This window comes from Capricornis sumatraensis, chromosome 14 (assembly GCF_032405125.1).
Source record: "Capricornis sumatraensis isolate serow.1 chromosome 14, serow.2, whole genome shotgun sequence".
In the NCBI taxonomy this organism is placed as follows: Eukaryota; Metazoa; Chordata; class Mammalia; order Artiodactyla; family Bovidae; genus Capricornis; species Capricornis sumatraensis.
Genome location: NC_091082.1, coordinates 67,191,473 through 67,214,738, shown reverse-complemented (window position 1 = coordinate 67,214,738; position 23,266 = coordinate 67,191,473). Strand labels below are relative to the sequence as shown.

General features: G+C 46.7%; 1 protein-coding gene across 1 annotated transcript; it reads right to left on the bottom strand.

Annotated features, from left to right (window-relative positions):
- Positions 1-13,011: 13,011 nt before the first annotated feature.
- Positions 13,012-22,406, bottom strand: TEX35 (testis expressed 35). Its single transcript, XM_068986462.1, has 9 exons — positions 22,368-22,406; positions 21,604-21,654; positions 20,909-20,977; positions 19,930-19,986; positions 19,194-19,253; positions 14,139-14,203; positions 13,721-13,910; positions 13,342-13,385; positions 13,012-13,072 (listed from the first exon to the last, which is right to left on the bottom strand). Exons 1-9 carry the CDS (start codon positions 22,404-22,406, stop codon positions 13,012-13,014), a joined length of 636 nt encoding a protein of 211 aa, XP_068842563.1.
- Between the last annotated feature and the right edge of the window lie 860 nt (positions 22,407-23,266).

Below are 23,266 nucleotides of genomic sequence, written 5' to 3'. Positions count from 1 at the left end.
GTGGTGGATATTCTTCCAACAGGAGGCATGTGATGTCTGTCTCTTTCCATATTAGATGCTGCAGATGGTCAATGCCTGAATCTTTTGAAAGATCTGTTTCAAAATAGTGATATCTGATTCTATCGTTTTCTCCTTCATGGAAGCATTCTAGCTTATAAATAAAGGAAGAATGATAGAATCAGATACTATTTCTCTACTGTCTCACACCTAAGATAATTGTCTGTTTCCTCCATTTACCATTTCAAAACAATGAATTGCTTTCCTACCATCCTCCAACAGTGAACAGAGTCTAGTTTTTAGCATTACTATGAATTCATGGATTTTCAAACGTGTGTTTCAGTTCGTTGCCGTTAATATTCTAATTGATGCTTCCCGTTTTGACCAGTGCCAGTCTCTTCCACTTGATTCCTGAATATTTTAGGCATGACTAGGGGACACTATACTCCCTGGTGGCTCAGTGGAAAAGAACCTGCCTGCAATGCAGGAGACACAAGTAGACGCAGGTTCGATCCCTGGGTCAGGAAGACCCCCTGGAGGAGGAAATGACAACCCACTCCAGTATTCTTGCCTAGAAAATCCCATGGACAGAGGAGCCTAGTGGGCTACAGTCCATGGGGTCGCAAAGAGTCAGACACGGCTGAGCACAGCACCACACAGAGAAGACTTGTACATTTTAAACAAGCCTCATCTTGTATGTTTTCTGCTTAGACTTAGAATCAGCCATCTCTCCCAAGGTCCTGGTGCCTTTCAGTGGGAAGCGGTATTTGGAGACCTCACTTTGGATGTGCAGAGTTTATGTACTCTTTTTTTCTGACCAAAGTGTCCCCAGATTTCAGTTTCTCTATCCTAGTCTTAGAGTAGGTATTGACTTTAGTTCTGAGGCCACTAGCACTGAATCCACAAATGTTGACGAGCACCAGGTGGGGAGAGACAAAAAGAACCTTCAGGTGTAGGCAGTGGATGGAGGAGGAGGAGGTTGGGGGAAGCCGGCCAGAGCAGTGTTCCTCAAACATTAATGTGCATGTGACTTCCCTGGCAATCTTTTTGAAAGGCAGAGTCTGATGTAGCGGGCCTGAGGGGCCTGAAATGCTGCATATGTAAAAAGCCTCCAAGAGATGCAGGCGTGCTGGTCCTCAGCTGCACTCTGAATGGCCAGGCTCTCCAAGTAGTAAGTAGCTAGTGGGGTGTCAGGACTAAACGCTGAAGGAGCTCAGAGCAGGGATGAGGAGCTGTCATACAGGAGGCGGCATTTTGGCAGCGACTTTTCCTAAGAGCCAGGAACATAGCAACAGAGTAGTAGAATCTTCACTTTTCAACTTTTAAAGAAATTATTAAGGTGTAACATTCGTAGATCAAAGAGAACAAGATCCAGTTTTTGAGATACAATTCACACACTATAAAGTTCACCCTTTCAAAACGTATACTTGAACCGTCATTCATATAGTCATAGAGATGTGTAATTATTGCCATTGTGTAATTAATTCCAGGACATTCCCATCACCCCCAAAAGAAATCCCATATCCCTTAGCACTCATTCCCCACTTCCCCCCTCTCTCAGCCCCTAGCAATCACCAATCTATTTTCTATCTCTGTGGATTTGCCTATTCTGGACTTTTAACATAAATAAAATCACACTATATGTCATCCTTTGTGACTGGCTTCTTTCACTGAGCAGAATGCTTTCAAGGTCCACTCATATCATAGCACGTATCAGTACATCACTGCTTTTTATGGTTGAGTAATATTCCATGGTATGGACAGGTCGCATTTTGTTTGTTATTCATTACCAGCCGATGAACATTTGCTATTATGAATAATGCTGCTATAAATATTCATGCACACGTTTTTTGTGTGTGTATAGCATATATTTTCAATTCTTCAGGGAATATACCTAGCAGTGAAATTGCTGGGTCATAGTTATAACTCCATGTTAAGTTTTTGAGGAAATGACAAACTGTTTTCCAAAGCAGCTGCACCATCTAGCATCTGCGGTTTGATGAATAAATGTTTATACATAGCACACACCTGTATCACCACCACCCAGGTCAAGAATAGGATATTATCAGCACTCTAGAACCCTCCCTTGAACCTCTAATTTGACCTCTGTCACCACCAATGGCTGGGGCTTTGAGAGGTAAAACCGGGGGAATGTGCCCTGTGGTGAGAGCAGCCTTATCAAAGGCATAGCAAACCAGGCAGGGCTTTACATCAGCTTTAAGTCCTTCTGTGGACACATACCACTTTTTCCTGTTGTACACAGGCCTGGTGAGCAAAACAGGCTTCCTCCCACAGTGCTTCACTTCCTGTTCAGCCAGCAGACCCTTCCAGGGCAACAGCAAGCCTGACTTGGGATCCTCCGGGAGGCCATGGGATTGGGGGTGGGCAGCTGAAGCACGGAAGCAACGTGCCCGATGCCCAAGATTCATCCCGAAGGACAGCTTCTGCACCAAGCACCCTGGTGACGCCTGCTGCAGGGCCAGTGCCTGCCGTGGGGGAGTCTGCCTTGGCCATGGGCCTGTCACCGTCCCTCCCGCCCCTTGTGTGTCCACTTACCTCCCACCAGCAGGCCCTTTGGGAAAACCCAGGCTTCCAGAGAGGCAGGACTATCTATCTGAGCAGGTCTCCCACAGCAGGGAATTGAGAAGGGGCAGCGGGCAATGCAGCCTCCCGTTCTGCCGTCAGGATCTTCAGAGTGTGCTCCGCTGGGAGGTGCTCCTGGGAGGTGGCCCTTGCAGAGGCCGAGCCTGCCGTCAACCACAGAGAGGCCCCAGCTCTGGGAGGACCCTGCTCCTGCCTCAGTGGTTCTCCTGCATCCAGCCCTGCAGACCTTCTCTCTCTGGTCTCCTCCCAGCACACACACACACACACACACATGTCACAGTCACAAAACTGCTCAGCGATGTATCACTGACCTGCAAATCCTTGACTTGCCAATGACTTTTCCATACCAGCACCCCCACCGGCAGTCCCTCCTGCCGGCTCCTCTAAGAGATTGTGTGAGACCACTCCACCCTCCCCCAACAGGTGTTCTGGCTTTGTTTTCAGAATACCACCCCTGACACGAACAGCCTGAAGTTGTCATGTCCTTTCAGCCCACTGTCTGGGAATCTACCACCTAGAGGTGGATTTGGTTGGGTCTTCTTGAAAAGACGCACAATGTCCCTGGGAGGACCAACCTGCTGCCTGTCAGTGTGTGTTAGTTTAATGGATGACTCAGCTGCCAACACGGAGCTGACAAGGGCAGCTGCAAGCCTGGGGGTGTGGATTGGGAGTGGAGGGTAGAAAACCCTGGATCATGGTGACGGTGGTGGGCAGGGCAGGTTGGGGCATGCTGCAGCATCCCTGGGCAGTCCAAGGCTCTGGAGAGATTCCCAAGTCAGGGTCTAGAAAGGAAACTGGGAGGAAGCCAGAGACTAACTTCCTAAGGTTATATTTTATGTGCACCAGGCAGGGGCTGGAAGCCAACTTGCCTGCCTCTTCCCCAGGGTCCTCTTGCTCCTACTTGTCTCTCTTCTTCTCTTCCCATGCTTACTCTCCTCTCCTCCACACTGCCCTTCCCCTATTCCTTTCCTCTGACCCTGGAACAGAAAATAACCTTATTAGCTCTATTTCCTCTCTATTAAAGACTTAAAAGGCTTTAGCCTCAGGATCTAGCTGTTGTTATAGCATCACTTGATGGGGAAAATGCATGGTCTAGCCCTGTGCCTGGCTCATCACAGGTGCTCAGCAAGTGCTGGTTAAGGGAATAAAAGCATGAATGAAAGTAACTTCATTTTGAGTTGCTAATGCCAGATCTGGAGGTGGATTTTTGGAACCCACCCCTATTTGAGTGACCACTGACTTTCCTGCAGGCACAGATCAGAGGTTTCTGTTGCCCTGGGCTCCCACAAGATTCCAAAGATGAAGCCAGGGTGGGACCCAGGATCCAGACCCCTAATCTTGTGTGATTTATCTTCTTGCATCATTGCAGCTTTTGCTTCTGGAATGGGGTCAGTGGGCAGGGACTGATGGGGTCACAGCGCCCTCTGCTGGTGTATTTTCATAGGCGGTTTTTGCATATCTGGGTTTATATTTAATAATGTTTACTTTTGTTTTTAATGGGCTTGGTCGAGACTAGAAATGAGGATTTCTGGTTTTATGACTGGCTCATTCTTCATGAATGTCAAGACTGAAAGTGGCCCTTGGTGATAAAAATGAGTGTCAGGGTGGGCTCCAGACATTAATAATTTAATTGAAAGCAGGTTTTGGTTTTAACAACCTCCCTGGCCCCAGTGCCTAAGTGTCAGGTGGAAACACCTTCTGCTCCAGGCTCAGTGCTGTATCTCTGATAGTAGCAGGCTCTCTCATTTGCTTTTAAGAGGCACGCATGTGGTTTTGTCTGAGTGAGCTGAGAGAACTTTCTCCAAGAGGGAGAACCAAAGTTGCCCACAGCAGGACTGGCCCCTGGACAGGGGCTGGCGCTGAGCTTTCTGTACTTATCATGAATCGTGGCTCCCTGCAAAGCCAGGTGGACACTAAAGAGCTCCTGGGTAGGAAGGTAGCGGGCAGAGGGAGAGATCCCAAGGCCAAACTAACACAGACTGTGGCAGCCCCTTGCTCGGTGAAGCCCCCTGTTTTCTACACAGCTGATGGCACAGAACGGCTTCTCACACTAGAGTGCACTGGAGTCACCTGGGAAGTCATGCTAAAATGCAGGTCCTGATTTGGTAGGTCTGCCATATAGCCTGAGACTCTGCATTCCAAACAAGCTCCTAGCTTATGCTGATGCTGCCGGTCTAGGGACCACACAGGGAAAGCAAGAGTGTCGAGGAAATAGATTCTGACATCAGAATGCTCAGGCAGAATTCTGACCTCACCTCTGCCACTTATGCTGTGACCTTGGACAGATTACGGTCATTACCTTCTCTCTCTGAGTCTGCTTCATCCTGCACAAAATAGGGAAGATGACCATTTACATGACCTCATAGAAAGACAGGCAGAATGACTTCATGGGGTTGTTGTAAGAATAAAATGAAACAATGCAGGTGAAGTTCTCGGTGCAGAGCCGGTAGTGTCCAGCACATGGAAAATATCTTTATACTCATGTGTCCATCCGGCAAGTGTCTGTCAACCGCCTGCTGTGCCCTTGGCACTGCCATGGGCCCCACACTGAGCAGTGACAGAAACACAATCTCTGCTCTCAAGGAACTTACATTTGAGCAGAAGACAGACCACAGACAAGTGAAATGGATAGGATGAGAGCTGGTGCTAAGTGAGCTGCAGGGCAAACAAAGGAGAGTGAGGAGGATAAGGAATGCAGAGGGTGAGCATACTGTTGTTTGTGCAGACTGGGAAAGTGTCACTGGGAAGCTGACGCTGACATATATACACTACCGTGTGTAAAACAGATCACTAGCGGGAAGCTGCTGTATAACACGGGGAGCTCAGCTCGGTGCTCAGCGATGACCTGGGCGGGGAGCGGGAGGGAGGCTCAAGAGGGAAGGGACATATGTATATAACACAACATTGTAAAGCAATTATACTCCAATTAAAAAAAAAAAAAGTTCATTTGGATTTTCTGTAAGATGGGGAAAATCCAAATGAACTTTCTGGCCAAGCCAATATATGTTAAAACTCAGAACTGTACATCTCCAAAATTCAGTGTATGCAAATACTTTTAATTTAAAGTAATAAAGACTATTTTAAAATGAAAAAAAGAAAATGTAAGTTTGAGTGGATGACCACGTGGCTAGCTGAAGAAATGGGAGGGCCCATTTGTGAGTGCAAAGGCCCTGAGGAAAGAGTGTACACGGTGTGTGTGAAGAAGAAAGAGGAGCCCAGAGGTGGTAGGGGAGGAAAACAGGTAAGGGATGAGTGGGGAGGAGCAGGGTCCATCCTTGAGGGCATTGCCAGCATCAACTTCGGATTTTTCTCTGAGAGAAAAGGGCAAACGCTGGAAGTTCTGAGCATAAGAGCAGCACGATCTTACTGACATTCTAAAAGGACAAGTTTGGCTTGTTGGGGATGGACTGTGGGAAATCCTCCTCTACTCCCGGAGCACTGTGATTGCTCAGGCGAAAGAGGAGGGTGGGGTGCAGAGACCCCTGGGAGCAGTGGTGGGAGGGTATGTGTTCATGGCTGTAAACATCTACCCACATTCATCTTGTTCCCTATTATCCCCCCCGCCCTTTTTTTTTGGCTACACTGAGTCTTAGTTGTGGAATGCAGGATCTTCGGTTGTGGCATGAGAACTCCTAGTTGCAGCATGTGGGATCTAGTTCCCTGACCAGGGGTCAAACCCCAGCCCCCTGCACTGGGAGTAGTCTTAGACACTGGAGCACCAGGGAAGTCCCTCCTCTTTTCCTTTGGAACTATCCTTTGAGTGGGGTCCATTTGCCCCCTTCCTCTGCGTGAACGCTTGGCTAGGGCACAATTCACTGGCCACTCCCAGGAAACTGAAAGATCCAAGGTGCTTCTCATCAGAAAGGATGTGGGGAGATCTCACCTGACTTTGTCTCTATTCGTAAGGGTCCTTCCTGGGCCATCTCTCTCTTCCTTAAACAAAAAAAAAAGAAAGAAAGAAAGAAAAGCTGTTAGTTTTATTATACAGATAATGCATGTGCCTTGTAGAAACATTAGAGATTATAGATAAACACAAAGAATGACATCAGAAATTGTCATACTCTTACTGCTCAGAGAAAACCACTGCTATTCTTCTATTCTTGTATATTTCTTTCTAAGTTTCTTCAGTTCATTCAGGCTCTATGTGCATATACATACACACACATATAAATTTTTTACCAAAAAAATGGGATGATGTTCTAATACTATGTAATACACCAATACTATTGATGGCCTTAAATATATTTCAACAACATATTATTCTTAATGTCAGCAGAGCATTCATTTTATGGATGTACCACGATTTATTTAACCAACTGGTGTCCATTTATGTTGTTTCTGATTTTTAAATATATACATGTTATAAATGACACCATGATGAGTATCCTTGTAGCTAAATCCTGGCAGCCATCTGTAATTTTTTCCCTATCTTTTAAAGTATCTGATACATATCACCAAGTTGCTCTCAGAAATATTTGTGTGAATTAACTCATCCTGGAGTTGCTCATCTCCCCACAGACACATCACCCATAAAAAACAAAATGAACGTACACATCACCCATAAAAAACAAAATGAACGTTTCTTGGTCACATTTAAAAGCTGATATTGGTGTTAAAGTGTCAGGTGGGGAACTTTGCACCATTTTGCTTCACCACCTGCTGAAGGCCCATCCTTCATCTTCTGGGTCCTCAAGGATTGGAATTAGGGTCAGGCTTTCAGATCCATTGTTCAATCTCTGAGTAAGGTCTGGATTGTATTTGGTTGTGTTTGTTTGTTTTTTTGTTTGTTTGTTTGTTTGTTTTTTCTAATATAGAGGGAAGTACCAGAGTCACCTTGGTCACACGTATCAGAGGGGAAGTCGCCTTTCAAATACTGAAGAGGGTGCAGGGAGGCTCTAGGGACCCCTGAAACCAGACAGGAACACTTAGGAAGGTGGGTGGGAAGTTCATTGCCATGGAAATGCGTATGCTCAGACCTGTTGCACCTGTGAGAGTTGGGACTCCTGACCACGGTGGTGGATGCCTGAACCCACCCTCACCCCTCTTCTGGGGCTGGCGGCAACCTGTGACCAGGGAGAAGGCAGGCTGTGAGTGCGGGTCACACCAGGGCCCAGGGCAGTGATGGGAATGGGTGACACAGTCTGGCCTCCTTCTGGGCCCAACTGTTTCTCTGGCGACTCCTTGAGTCAGGGCCTGGGGCTGCAGCACCTGTTACCTGTGGGTGGGCTGGGGTGAGCCGCTTGCCCTTCACTCTGCTGGAAATCAGACACTGAGATTAGAAAGGAAGGATACTGCTTTACAAGGGACCACTCTGTCGTCTAGAACAGTCTCAATCCCCATACCATCCAATAATTTCTTATTGATTCATTTCCTAATATATACTTCCTCTCCAAACACTTATTTTTTTTAATATGAAGTAGATGAAATCTCATTTAATTGCAGACCTCACTCTGACTGGAGTCAGTCCAGGTGTTGGGAAACTGCGATGGAGAACTGAAACTTTTTAATCGGGGAAAGGCAATTCTGACTTCATCATCGTTGTCAGAGAAGTCTGGGCTTGAGAGTTGAACTCCTCCACATATGTTCTCACTTAGCTCTCACTGAAAGTGAAGTAAAGTCTCTCAGTTGTGTCTGACTCTCTGCGACTTCATGGACTATATAGTTCATGGAATTCTCCAGGCCAGAATACTGGAGAGGGTAGCCTTTCCCTTCCCCAGGGGATCTTCCCAACCCAGGAATCGAACCCAGGTCTACCATATTGCAGGCAGATTCTTTACCAGCTGAGTCACCAGGGAAGCCCAAGAATACTAGAATAGGTAGCCTATTCCTTCTCCAGCAGATCTTTCCAACCCAGCAATGGAACTGGGGTCTCCTGCGTTGCAGGCAGATTCTTTACCAGCTGAACTACCGTGGAAGCCCTAGCTCTCAGTATACCCCTTTGAATTAGATGTGGTTACGTTCACATTTCAGATGAAAACAGTCTGAGAGGTGACATGACTTACCTGCAGCCACACCATTGATTTATGTCCAGAGCCAGCTGACCCTGAGATCTGTTCCTCCTTTGATCTCATCTCCTTGCCCTTGGAAACACAACCAGCCCGAGAGAGTTACAGAGCACTAGCCCAGAAGTCAGAAAACCTGGGATCTGATCTTGGCTTTGCTACACATGGGCTGTGTGGCCGAGGGCACTTCTTTGCACCTCCCTGGCCTCAGAAGCCTCACTGTAAACTGAAAAGATCTGACCACTCTGAGATTCCTTCTAACCGTGGGGCCTTAGCTCAGGCTTATTGGGTGGTGACAAAGAGCCGCTTTGCTTAAACAGAAATGGGCACTGTGGTCCAAGGGTCTGGGGACTCTCAAGAAGCCAAGCCAGGAGCCAGCACCAGGCCAGCAAGGGTGAGGCCAGGCGGTGGTACTTGCTGTCCCCTCTCTGGAACTGCACGAGTCTCCACTTTTCTCAGCTCCTCTGTTTTCAGTCTTCTCTCTCTGCAAAACTGTTCATTTTTTTAATAGTGGCAGATGCCTCCCCAGCTCCTAATTACAAGACTAGTTCTGGGGGCCAACTGAGTCTCCCCAAATTCCAATTTCAAATTCCCAGAGACAGAAATCAATTGGGCAAGTTGAGTCTGCTGTCCACCCTGTTCTGATCAATTGGGTCCTGAAGCACAAAGCAGCGGAGAAGGCAATGGCAACCCACTCCAGTACTCTTGCCTGGAAAATCCCATGGATGGAGGAGCCTGGTAGGCTGCAGTCCATGGGGTCGCGAGGAGTCGGACACATCTGAGTGACTTCACTTTCACTTTTCACTTTCACGCATTGGAGAAGAAAATGGCAACCCACTCCAGTTTTCTTGCCTGGAGAATCCCAGGGATGGGGGAGCCTGGTGGGCTGCCATCTATGGGGTCGCACAGAATTGGACACGACTGAAGCGACTTAGCAGCAGCAGCAGCAGCAGCAGCACAAAGCAGAAGTGGTGGCCCAGGTCGGGGAAACGCGCCCTCCCCACAAGAGGCTCTGTTCTCAGAAGAGGAGTCACATCTTTTCAGAGAAGAGATAGGTTAAGCATTATTCCCTTCCAGATGAGGTGACCTTGAAACCAACAGAAAAAGCACAAGCTCACCAGCAAAGCTGGCCCACGGGAAGCGTCGGCAGGAATGACAGGCTGTGGTTCCCTGAAGGTCTGTTCCCAAGGGCAGACACGACAGCTGTTTGACAGCCAGGCAGACCTGTCCCCCAACACACAGTGTTGGCCTTCTGCTGCCTGTGAGCTGGATGACGTGAAACTGGGACACAGGGGAGCTTGGAAAGGGTCAAGGGACAGGCACTGCAGAGACCACGCCACCAGTCCTCGGGGCTTGGCTAGCACTGAACGGCCATTTGCGCAAAGAAGACTCAGCGCTCCAGCTGATCCTGGCAGCTGTTTCCCTGATGACCTTGTTTCAGTTCTTCAGACTGGCACATGGGTTCTCTCTCACTGTATAACAAATTGCCTCAAAACCTAGCAACTTAAAGCCACAAGCATTTATTATTTCACAGTGTCTGTAGGTCAGGTAGTTAGGAGAAGCTCTTCTGGGTTCTGGCTCATTGTCTCCTCATGAGGTGCGGCAGTCAAGCGATGGCCAGGGCTGCGGTCCTCTCAAGGCTCAGCAGGGGCTGGAAGAGGGCTACTCACACCAGTGTTGGCAGGAGGCCTCGGCTCCTTGCCATGTGCCACTCACCATAGGCCTGCTTGGGTCCACACCCCATGGCAGTGAGCTTCACCCAGAATTAGTGTGTGAAAGAGAGCAAGATGGAAGCCACATGTCCTTTATGCCTTCGTCTTAGAAGTAACACACCATCACTTCCATCATATTCGACTCATTAGAAGCCAGACACTCCCTCACTTAAGGGGAGAGGAACTATGTTCCTCTTGAAAGAGTATCGAATTTGTGGGTCTATACCAAACCAGAACTGAGCCATACAATGTTCCCAAGTGTTTGGAGGTTTGGGAGTCAAGGGGTGGGGTCTGGGGTGGGGGTGTCCTGTTTGGTGGCAAAAATCAGTCCCCAGAGATGTTCTAATCTCCAGAACTTGTGAATATGTTATGTTATACAGCAAAGGGGAAGTAAGGTTGATCATCAGCTGACCTTAAACTAAGGAGAGTAGGTGGATTATTTAGGAGGGCTCAATGTAATCACAGGGGTCCTTCCAAATGGAAGAAGGGGGCAGAAGAAGAATCAGAGTGATCCTGAGCACTATTTACTGTAGCTAGGATACAAAAGCAACCTAGATGTCCATCAACAGATGAATGGATAAGGAAGGTGTGGTGCATATATTCAATGGAGTATTATTCAGTCATAAAAAGGAATGCACTTGAGTCAGTTCGAATGAGGTAGATGAACCTAGAGCCTATTATACAGAGTAAAGTAAGTCAGAAAAAGAAAAACAAATATTGTGTATTAACACATATATATATATATGGAATCTAAAAAAATGGTACTGATGAACTTATTTGCAGGGCAACAGTGGAGATGCAGACACAGAGGACAGACTTATGGACACAGGGAGGGGGAGGAGGAGAGGGTGGGACGTATGGAGAGAGTGGGATGTAAGGAGTGGCGTGAAAACATATACACTGCCATATGTAACATACATAGCCAATGGGAATTTGCTGCATGGCTCAGGGGACTCAGACCAGGGCTCTGTAACAACCTAGAGAGGCAGGATGGGGCAGGAGGTAGGAGGGAGGCTCAAGACGGAATGGACGTAGGTATACCCATGGCTGATTCATGCTGATATTTGGCAGAAACCAACATAATACTATAAAGCGATTATCTTTCCATTAAAAATAGGTTAATTTTTAAATAAAAGAATTGGAGTGATGCAGAGAGAGAGAGACTGGACTGGCCACTGCTGGCTTTGAAGATGGAAGGGGGCCATGAGCCAGGGAAGACACGCAGCCTCTAGAATCTGAAAAAGGCAAGGAACCAGATTCTTATGAGTTGCAGAAGGAATGTAGGCCTGCCAGCACCTTGACTGTAGCCCAGTGGGACTGATTTTGGACCAATTTTGTGTTGTCTTAAGCCATTAAATGTGTCATCTGTTCCAGCAGCAATAGGAAATGAACAGAGGGTGATACCCACCTTTCTCCCTTTTGTAATCTATTCGTTTCATCTCAGTTGTACTATTATTGGACTTATTTATATAGTCCATATTTTTAATATCCCTGTTTGCCATCTCTCCTTTAAAACTATAAGCTCCTTGAGGGCAAAGTCTATGTGTTTTGGGGAGGGGTATTTTTTTCTATGTAAATCTGAAGCACCCAAGGCACTGCTCATAACTATGCAGCCATTAGGAACTTGATCAGTCATTTTCTAAGCCAGATGGCAACCCACTCCAGTGTTCTTGCCTGGAGAATCCTGTGGACAGAGGAGCCTGGCAGGCTACAGTCCATAGGGTCGCAGGAGTCGGACGCGACTTAGCAACTAAACTACAAAAGCTGAAGCAGCCAACTTAGCAGAGAGATGAAACAAGAGAAAGCTGGTGTGAAACAAAACTTGGAACCCATTAACGCATCCTTCATTGAACTGAATCCGAAGAATTTCACTCATGGCAGGATAGTTTGTTGAAGTCCTATGTTCGCTGTATCTTTCTTTGTTCTCATATCAAGGCAGCAGCCAGGCTTCCCCTTATCTTGGTGGAGGGATTTTGGGCAGGACACAGCATGGGGCAGAGGGAGGTCAATGGCTCGCCCCCACCTTTAAAGGCCTCTGAAGGGCAAGGTCTCCTTCGGGTGGGGTGTGGTTGAGGAAACATGCCAGAGAATAAGGGTGGATCCTCAGAGCCCCCAAAAGGGAGCAAGTTCCCATGAACAGTGGATCTTCAAGTCCTGCTTGGTAATGAGAACACAGAGGGAGGCAGTGCACGCTAGACCCTGGGCTCAGGAGTTCCTCCCATTGCCCAACACACACACACACACACACACACACACACACACACACACACTTCTGGGATCATACAGAATGGCATCTGACATCTTCAGGGCCTTCCCTTTGACCTGGGACATCTGTAGAACCAGGCAAAGTGGAGGGAGGCGGTGGAGACTCTAAGGATGACCCTAAGGATTTCCCACTGAACCTTCAGGAAGCAAGAAGAGAGGCTGGAGTCTGAAACACTGGTTTTGATCTAAAAAAGTGATACTCCTTCCACACTCAAGTTTGAGACTGATATTCAATATTTTGACTCCTGCTTTGGCTTTAAAGGAAGATTTTACTCTCCGGGTGGAAGGAGCCAGGGGCAGGGTGGTATGTGAGAAGGCAGCAAGCCTTTCAAGGAGTGGGGAGAGGCTGAACCCAAGCCGCTGATGGGTCCTGAGGCAGCATTAAGTTGGAACTATGTCCTCGGTCACACAGGAGTTGAAGTACAGATAAATCAGAAAGCAGGTCCAGACGCCAAGGGTGAAAAGGATGCCCAGGCGTGGTTTGGAAGTTTCCTGTTATATGGGGAGAAAGTCAGGAGCCTGAAGCGAGGTCAGCTGGGCAGCTGGCAAGGCACCCTGCCCTTCACAGACACCTCTGGGCAGCCCCCAGGCTGGGCTAAGCAAGTCCTCCTGCCTCGAAGTGCCACGCCCTCTAAGGCTGGGCGGATGCGGTGGGGGCGGAGCCTGCACAGGCTGGGGTTGATGGGAATGCGCCCTGGAACACCGCCTTTGGGATGACTGGGCACCCGATTGAGACAAGGGGCTTGCAGGGATCTACCTACCCCCGATCGTAGTTGTTCTGTGGGGTACACAACAAACATTTCTCCTGTGGAGGACAGAAACGGCACAAGAAAGATCATTTTTCCCTGGTCCAAGATGGCCAGGCTGCTGGGCACCTCATTGGGTCTTGCTATAGGAGAGGATAGAACAATATAGTTGCACTTGGGAGCGGGCACATCCAGGGTCGAGTCCTACTTAGTCATGGTTTCAGAATCTCCCCAGTCCTAGAGGGCAAGACCCCAGAGTAGATTCAAGACTAGGGAGGCATCCCCAGGCCGGGAGAGGAGTGGAACCCGGGGAGAGAGCGAGCCCAGGGGAGGTAGAGGGGAACAGGAGACCAGGGGTGTAACACTGGGGCAGGGTGGGGAGGGCTTCACTTACAAAGCAGGAGTCGCATTGGTGAAGGGAATCCATTGGGTCTTTTGGTTGTTGCAGTGCCGCCATCTTTTTGTGAAGAGAGAGCGGTGCTCCACCAGCTCCATCCATTTTCCTGGGCTGGAGCTGTGGGTCTGTGTCTGTCTTTCCTATCAGCCTGAGTTCTTGCTGCATCTTCAGTCCTCTCCTAAAGGGACTGGGGAGTCAGGAAGGGGCAGAATTGGGGAAATAATTTTCAACATGAAAGGAACTCACCAGTAGCATGGGTGGCCATAGAGGGTCTTGACTCCAAGCCACTGGGGCACGAGAAACTACGACAGCTCCTTGAAGGCTCTGAGAGTCCTCTGAAGTTCAAGGACATTTGGCAAAGAAAAGGAAGCAGACTCTTTAGGGATGAGGAGAGATGGGGGCAGGTCGTACTTACACCTTGCTGTTCTTCTGTGTATTTATTAAAACATCCATCTTCTCATCCATATCCTTTTGCATTTCCTGCCAAGAGAGAATTAAAGCTAGAATCATCATCATGAAGGGCTTCTGAAATCCCTTTCTCTTGCTTCACTCTGCGAACCACTGCGAGGCCACCTCTGCATATTACTTCGAGAATCCTCACTGGCCCTGGGGGAGGTAGCTCACAGAATGTCCATGACACACGCCGCCCACCCCTCCTTGTCTCCTTCCCCACTCCACCATGAAGCTGAAGCACAGCCAGAGTCCTTAGGGGCTGGTTCAAAGTCTCCAGGTGAGTCAGAGGCCAGGATCTGTTTTACCTGATCTTACATTGATGAAACCCTATCTGCCTTGGTTCAATGCCTATAAAATCATGGAACCAAGAAAACAAATCTTATGACCCTAAAGACACTTCTGACTCCAATGGTTTGACCCCTGCCATGTACACAGATCCTGTATATCTGTGTTTGTCCCATCTCTTACTCAATTCCTGGCAGAAATGGTCAATGCAAAACAGATAATAGTGCAAATGGCTCCTCTCATGTATTGCTAAGAATTGAAATAATAATAAAGTCTTCTCGGTAAAGTTTAGAGCTATAAAATTTGACCTGGAAAAATTGGAGAGAAATAGTGGTCACAAAGAAACCCTAAGATGGTCACAAGAAACTCTAAGTTATTACTGATAGTATCTGTTGAGGACAAAAACAGGGTTGGATTGAATATCACAAAATATAAATAAAAAATAATTTGCTTCCAGGAGAATCATTTTAATAATAAAAAAATGAAAGATTTGGGAAGAGTTTACTGATCTGGGGTAGAAAATTAATCAAGGAATTACTGTCAGGATGGAAATGATTTCCCAAAAAAGATCTTTTTGAAAAGCACTTAAATGTTTGTATAAATTTTGAATAAGATACTTGTATTCATAAGTAAAGTCAAAATATCCTTGAAGTCAAAATTCCCCCTGGGTCCAAGGACTTCCTTGGTGATCCAGTGGTTTAGGCTCTGAGCTCCCGATGCAGGAGGCCCAGGTTCCCTCTCTGGTCGGGGAACTAGATCCCACATGCTACAGCTAAGACGTGTGCCACAAATAAGACCTGGCCCAGTCAAATAAATAAATATATTTAAAAATCTCCCCTGGGTCCAAAACATGAGTCAATACATTCCGCTTTCTTAGAAGTCTCACCATCACTTCAAACTGATCTCCATCGTGTTCTCTTCTAAATTTGCTGTTTCCCTACTGTCCTTGTCACTCATCTCTTTCTTCTCGCCATCCAGATTAAAACTGGTGTCATCATGGACGCTTGCCTCTCCTATACTCTTCCTACTGAATCAGTCACCAAGCATGCTATTTTCCCTTCACTGTATCGTTCGGATTGACCCTTTTCCTTCTGTTCCTACACTGGGTCCAGCCTTCTTCACCTTGAGCGGGGATGCGGCTTCCTGTTTGATATTCTTGCTCCAGACGACCCCCACCTGCTCCCTGGCGCCCCCGCCCCCACCCAGCCCCAGCCACCTTGCAAGCAGCTGCCAACTCAGCTTTCTGAAGTGCTGTTGCTAGCGTGTTCTTTGATTAAGAATCTCCAGAGGCCTCTTACCGCTTACACAACCAAGTCCCAACCTGTCTGCCCGTCTTTCAAAAGCCTTCATTATCCATCGCCTTTGTGCCCACTCCGTTTCATTTCTCACAGTTTCCCCCAATGATCCCACTTCTATGACTGATCTCCCCACTGACCGTGATAAGCTTCGCATTCCTCCTGCTTCCATGCTGTGTGCAAGCTGCTCCCTTGCCCGAAATAGCCTCCTTTGTGCCTTGTGATACCCAGCCCTACTCACTAACAAAACACTTACTGTGTTTGCATTTTAATACAGAAATAGCACAACCCTTTGCAGAAATATTGGACAATACAGAGGAATATAAAAGGGAAAATTAATCTCATCATCTAGTGATAAGAGCAATTAACCCTTTTGGTATATTTCTTTCCAGTCTTTTTTCTATTTAATTACTTACCTATTTTTTTTCACCTAGTTGTGATCAGCCTGTACATTATTGCTTGCATCTTGCTTTTTTAAATTCTCATTATAAACATTCTTTCTAAACACTGTCTCCTATAGTTAATTTTCATTATATGTTAATAGATACATCACATTTTATTTGACTGTTCCTCTACTATTGAAAACTGTTTGTTGACCATTCTTTGCTGTTATAAATAATCCTGTGATGAACATCTTTTCATATGTACGCATGAAAGCATTTCTGATTATTCTCATAGGTTAAATTCTGAGAAGTCAAGGAGTTGATAAGTCATGGGGTTTTGATATTTTTGATACCTATTGTCTAAATCCCTTTTCAGTTTTGAACAAACTTGTACTCTGATCAGCTGTAAAGAGCATTCCTATCTTGATTTGTAATTGTCATAGATTAAAACTTGGTTTATTTGAATGTGGCAATTACCTAAGTTGTTTTCATTTTCATTCATTAGGTAAAACTTTGTATTTATTGCTTTTTAGTAATATTCTAATCTGTGGATTCTTCACATACACACTTTGCCCATTTTCCTATTTGAATGTTAATGATTTGTGTGAGTTTTATATGTTATAGATAAAAACCTTTTGTCTGTCAATCATATTTGTGGAAAATTATTTCCTTCAAACTGTTGTTTACTTTCTAATTATGTGTATGGTGCTTTTCTGTTATGACTTTTAAGTTTCTTGTATTGTTAACATGTCAGTATTTCTTTTATGATTTCTTTCATTGTAATTCTATTTAGACCATCCAGTAAAATACATACAATTTCTTTTTTTTTTTATTCACGTTATAGACTATTTCAGTTTATAGTGTTAACTGAGTTAAGTTTTCCCCTTATATAATCAGGAAATATTATTCTTTTTGTTTAATTTTTATTGGAGTATAGTTGATTTACAATGTTGTATTCAAGTTTCTGCAATACAGCAAAGTGACTCAGATAAACATATATCCACACTTTTTAAAATTCTTTTCCCATGTAGGTCATTACATTGAGAAGAGTTCCCTGTGCTATGCAATAGTTTCTTATTGTTATCTATTTATATATTGTAGTATATGTCAACCCCAGTCTCCCAATTTACCCCTGCCCCCAGTAATCATAAGTTTATTTTCTTCATCTGTGGCTGTGTTTTTGTTTTGTAAGAAAGTTCACTTGTCACATTTTTTAAGATTCCATGTATAAGTAATACATTTGTTTTTCTCTCTCTGACTTACTTCGCTAAGTATGACAATTTCTAGGTCCATCCATGTTCTTGCAAATGACATTACTTCATTATTTTTTATAGTTGAATATTTCATCATATAAATATTCTTAATATTAATAATCTTGTCCTTCTCACTGATAATTTTAAAAATCATCTTTATTGTATTTTAAATTTTATATAGCTGTGGTTGCCCAATTGTGAGCATACAATTGAATCAACTGAGGCTCTTTAAAAATTACCAATGCCCAGACCTCTGATTTAACTGCTATGGTGTGCAGCCAGCGGTAAAGAGAGGCAACTCAAAACCACACTACAGGTGATTCCAACGTGTGGCCAATGTTAACAACTACAGCTGAAGTGCTAAGGACCTGGTTCTCATCAGAAGCAACCAGCTTAATCATGTAAGAACATTTTGAGCAATGGTGCCCCAGCTTGGAGGTTTTCATTCAGTTCATCTGGCCCAGGGCCTGGGTACATGGACTTAATCCACAGACGTGATCCCTGTCAGAGAGGCTGTTACAGGGTTATCTATGCTGCTTTATTTCATTTGTCTGTTTATCCTTGGGCTGTACCACCTTCATTTGATTATTGTGACTTTGTTATGAATTTGAATATCTGGTAAGGGTAATGCCTCTTTACAACTCTTGAAAAATTTATAGGTAAATGCTGCTGCTGCTGCTAAGTCACTTCAGTCGTGTCCGACTCTGTGCGACCCCATAGACGGCAGCCCACCAGGCTCCCCCGTCCCTGGGATTCTCCAGGCAAGAACACTGGAGTGAGTTGCCATTTCCTTCTCCAATGCGTGAAAGTGAAAAGTAAAAGTGAAGTCGTTCAGCCGTGTCCGACTCTTAGTGACCCCACGGACCGCAGCCCACCAGGCTCCTCTGTCCTTGGGATTTTCCAGGCGAGAGTACTGGAGTGGGGTGCCAGTGCCTTCCTATTTATACATTGGTTGTTCTCTTGGGGAACATGAATAAAACCCCAGGGTGCAAGGACCTGAGTTCTGTTTCTTAATATTAGTGCTCCCACTGATTCTGAAACTCAAAGTTTGAAAACTGCTATTCTAGAAACTAGATAATCTTTTCAGTAATTACTGAATTCAAAAATAACCTTATTGGACTCTTGGATAGATTTGCATTTACCTTTCAAACTTTTAGACTTACTTTCCCTAGGGCACTACCCTGGTGAACCAATGGCTAATACACTGCGCCCCCAATGCAGGGGCCCAGGTTCAATCCATGGTCAGAGCACTGGATCCCACATGCCCCAACTATGAGTTCACGTGCCGCAACTAAAGAGATACTGTGTGCCGCAAAAAAAAGACCTGATGCAGTCAAATAAATACTGGAAAAGGAAAAGACTCACTTTCTCTAAAATGACTTTCTGGTTACCCCAGCCCACATCCGCTTCTCATGTCTTTAAACTCCTAGTTACCTGACAACCGGTCATCATTCCACTTTGTACTTGCATGGCTCCTGTATGCTCAGTTGCATCTGACTCTTTGAGACCACCCCCCCCAGACTGTAGCCCGCCAGGCTCCTCTGTCCATGAGATTATCCTGGCAAGGATACTGGAGTGGGTTGCCATTTCCTCCTCCAGGAGATCTTCCTGACCCAGGGATCAAACCCGCATCTCCTTGGCTCCCACATTAGCAGGCGGATTCTGGTACTTAACGGTTATTTATGCAATAGAGGTTGAGTCTCTTACTAGATTGTAAGCACTTTCAGAGCAGGCTCTGGCTTCTCCTTCCATGATTCCTGGTACGGTACTGGCCCATGGAGGGCATTCAATAAGTACTTACCTTCATAATCTCCACAAATTCCTGAAGTTTATCAAAATCCTTGTCCATTACATCCTTTATCTAGTGAGGAAGAAAGGCACACAGCACATTACTGATTGTGGAGTTGTCTTTCGAGAGTTTTAAGGTAAGTGCTGTAGCTGCTCCTCTGGAATGAGCTGATAAAGTTTAAGGAATGTTCTAATAATGACTTATTAAAGCCACTTCTTCCCAAGAGTCTGTGAAGGGTAAATGCATGTACCACCAAGTCACCACCAGCAGCAGCCTGAGCATAACTTGGATCTGGCCATTGTAAGGCTGCCACGTGGAACTCAAATCACAGCTTCAATTACACACTCTTGCTTGAGTGTTTTGTTCACAAATATGCTATAGGTGATTTCATCAGAGAAACAAGACTTCTTGCTCTGCAGCTTGCTCAGGGGAGGAGAAATTGGTCCCTGACTGCCTCCAAATTCCAAGTCAGCCCCTCTCACTCTGTTACTAAGATTGTATCTCCCCATCCTAATCAATGAGACACATTAGAGAGCCCTTATCATTCAAAAATTGGATTTAAGCCTCAGACATGTAAGAGACAAATAACCTAAGCTGCCTGACACAAGCACTCTAGGGAATTTGGGCTCAGTTAGTTGGATTGCTCTTTCATGCAGTTTCCGAATTCCTTCACTATTCAAAGTTAGGTGTTGCATTTTCCTGGAAACCACCCTTCTACTCCATGAGAGGTAAAGTCTCATCCTGTTACCTGTTTTATCTCCTCCATTTTTTCCTTCAGCTCTTCCCTCACTTCCCTGAGTTCATTCTGAAGAAATAAAATAGAGAAGGAGTAAAGAAATGTCTTGGATGGAAGGGAGACAGTCAAAAGAAGGAAAGGACAGATCCTGGGGCATGGCCAAAAGAGGAGCAGAAGATCATTCCCAGCAGGGAGGAAAGAAAGGATGCCGTTTAGAAAATAGTGCAGTGGGACGCACTGTACCTCCGGCCGTTGAGGCACTTCGAAAAGGTCACACACTCCCTGCTGTGGAGTGACCACCGAAATCGCACAGTCTAAGTCTAATGGCAAGGAGGCATCAGACAACTTGTTCTGAGGTCATTCTACAAAATAAATGATTTGTAATCCTCAAAACTGACAGCGTCCCAGAATACAAGGTTGAAGAACTGTTCGGATGAAAAAAGACATGGAAACTGGGAGCCAGGTGTGATTCTGAATTGGATCCCAAACCAAAAAATGTATCTCCATTTTTGTTATGAAAGACATTAGCAGAATAACTGGGGGAGTTAGATTAAGAGCTGTAGATGAGAACTGTATCAACGTGAATCTCCTGACTTTTATGTTTGGATGATTGTACTATGGCTGTGTAAGAGAGTGATCTTGTTTTGAGGAAATGTATACTGAAATTTGGGAGAACCACATGCTTCCAAATGGTTCAGGATATATATATATATATATACACACACATATGAATATGATAAAAAGAGAAAATAACATGATACAATGCCAACATTTGGAAATCTGGGGGAAGAGTATACTAGAACTCACTGTACCATTTTTTGGGAAAATTTTCTCTAAGCCAGAAATAATTTTAAAGTAGAAGCAGGAGTGAAGTCAGGGGCCAGAGCGGGGCTGTAGGTGCCAGCAGTTTATCTGCCCCATACGTTGTTCTGTCGGCTCCACCTGTTCACTGCGTTGGTCCAACCCGCTGCCTCCAGCGTCCCCACACTACCTTTAGCTGCTTTGTCCCTCCTGGTTTGGTAAATGGCCCTTCTTGTTTAGCTCCTTTGTAGTCATATGTCTGTTGGTTGAAAACAGAAACACGGAATATTGGAAATTGCCAGCGTGGGCGGAAGAGGCAAGGGAGATCCCCCGCTGGGTTCAGCTCCTCGCTTCGGGCCTGGTCAGAGGTGAGAGCTGGTGGCCTGGCCCCACCAGCAGCAGAGTTCCCTCAGTCCTTCTCCTTTGTCTGAGCCCATCTCATTCCACTCCCTTCCCGGCCCTCTGGGCCTCGGCTTTCCATGCCCGCAGCAGTCATGCTCATTCCCGCCCCAGGGCCTCTGGGCATGTGGCTTCCTCCAGCCCTGCTGCTCATCCTTGGCCCTCCAGCGGCCGGAACCTTGTCCTCTCCAGGCTGAGGAAGGCCTTTCTGACAGCCCCCTAGACCCACAGTAGCCACCCAGTTTCAGCTTCCTATTTCAATCCCCTGTATCGTAGGTAACACTGCTGAATTTTTCCTCTTTTATTTATGTGTCTGCTTTGTTCTATGAGAGCAGAGTGCTCTCTCTCTCTCTCTCTCTCTCGTGTATCTGCCAGCACCTGGGACAAGTCTTGGCCACCAGGATCGGCGAATGACCCCTGACTCCAAGTCACCTCCCCAGGGGTCTCAGGCCTGGCTGCTGGGAGGGCATCAAAAAAGCTTCTTACTTTGATCGGCTCCGGCTTCAATTCCAGGCAAACTGCCTTGTAGTTCTTGCTCTGCAGAGAGGGAAGGTGGGATTCAGGCTGCCAGGTATCAGGCTCGAGGAGGACTAGGGAAGCTTGGGGAGGACTGGGAAAAATTGGGGAGGACCCTCCCCCGACTCAACCCTGCCTGTCCAACTGCACTTAAGATCAGGCCCACACACCCCCAGCTCCTGAACCAAGACAACTCACATATTGTCATGTTAAAACCTGCCTGTTCAGCAGGATGCCCTCTTCTTGCTGGGGGGGGGTGGGGAGGGGGGGGACTGGCAAGAGCACTTTGAGATAACTGAAGGAAGCTGGCTAAGTACTTTCAGACAGGAGCACTGACTTTGGAGGTAGACAGACAGACTGGAATCCTAGTCTCAGCCATCCGCTTCACTGGTTGTGTCAACTTAGGCAAGTTACTTAGTCTCTTGGAGCCTTTATTTCTTATCTTTAAATTGTGGGTGATAATTACCTTTACTTAACGAGCTTCTTCTATCCCTTAAACATGCAGGTCAGAGGTAGGCCTGGCTGGAGTTGGGGTGGGCCATTTCAGTGCTCCTTGTCCTAGCGGGAAGTTCTTGCCACCTCAAGGCCCGGGGTCCATTCCCCACCCTCCTTCCAGGCTGAGAGGCTAGCTACCTCTTGCTCAGAGGGAGAAGGAAAAGCCGAGGGTGTGCTGGGGACTCTCTGTACCCCCACCCCCGCCTCTACCCAGTGGGTGCTCAACGTTTCCCCTTTACCAGGCTTGTCTTCTTCAGTTCCGCCCTCTTGGCCGACATGATGGAGGAGGCCAGAGTGTTCTTCCACTTGCCAACCTCCCCTCGACGGGCCCCCGTGACCAGGCCACTGTCCGAGGCAGCTTGCAGGCCGAGGTCAGGCAGGACCACCACCTCTCTGTGGGTGCGACAGCTGAGGTCACAATGCCTGGGACCTACACACCGGCCCAGAGTGTCACTGCAGCTACGGCCTGGGGTGTCCTGGCCACTGAGAAGGGGACCTCAGGCTGGGTTCCAAAGCCGCGAAGTTTCCCTCTGGCAAGGCGGAGGGGGACCTCCTGCAGAGTCCACCTGAAGGACCGCAGCCTGTATGGCCCAAGCACAAGGCACACCCTGGAGAAGGAAAAATTGTTGGCCGCACCCCAGCAGGACGTCCCCCCACCCCCAAGACCAGGAGGAGGCCTCTGCCCTCAACAATGAGCTTCTCCTCAGAGACCACTCACTTCCTCTCCTGGTCCTTCCTTGAGCCTGAAGCTATTTTGGGTTGAGGTGCCCTGAAGTTTCTGCAGTTCAGGGTGTCCATGCTATGCTAACCTGGGGCTCTTGGAGCCAGTCTCGGCAGGATGATCTCTGATGCCCTGGCCTGACTTTACAGCTGGCCCTGCCCCTCTCCCCTCTTCCACCCAACTCCATTCTTCCTCCTGGTTTTTCTACCCTCCTGGAAGAGAGTCAGGGCAAAAAACAAGTAGACTGTGAATGGTGAGAATCCTGGATGATGGGCAAGGAAGGTTACTGAGGCCATTCTGAGGGTAACTGTGATTTGTGTTTAAAAGACAAGTGGACACGGTGGGAAAAGGAGGGTGGGATGAATTAGGAGACTAGGATTGACATATATATACTACTATGTGTAAAACAGATAGCTA

Coding starts and splice junctions, on each gene's coding strand:
- TEX35 (XM_068986462.1), bottom strand. CDS start 22,406: ATGTCGGCCAAGAGGGCGGAACTGAAGAAGACAAGCCTG. Junction 19,254..19,929: donor AAATGGAGGAGATAAAACAG/GTAACAGGATGA, acceptor CTTCCTCACTAG/ATAAAGGATGTAATGGACAA. Junction 14,204..19,193: donor AATTTGTGGAGATTATGAAG/GTAAGTACTTAT, acceptor CTCTCTTGGCAG/GAAATGCAAAAGGATATGGA.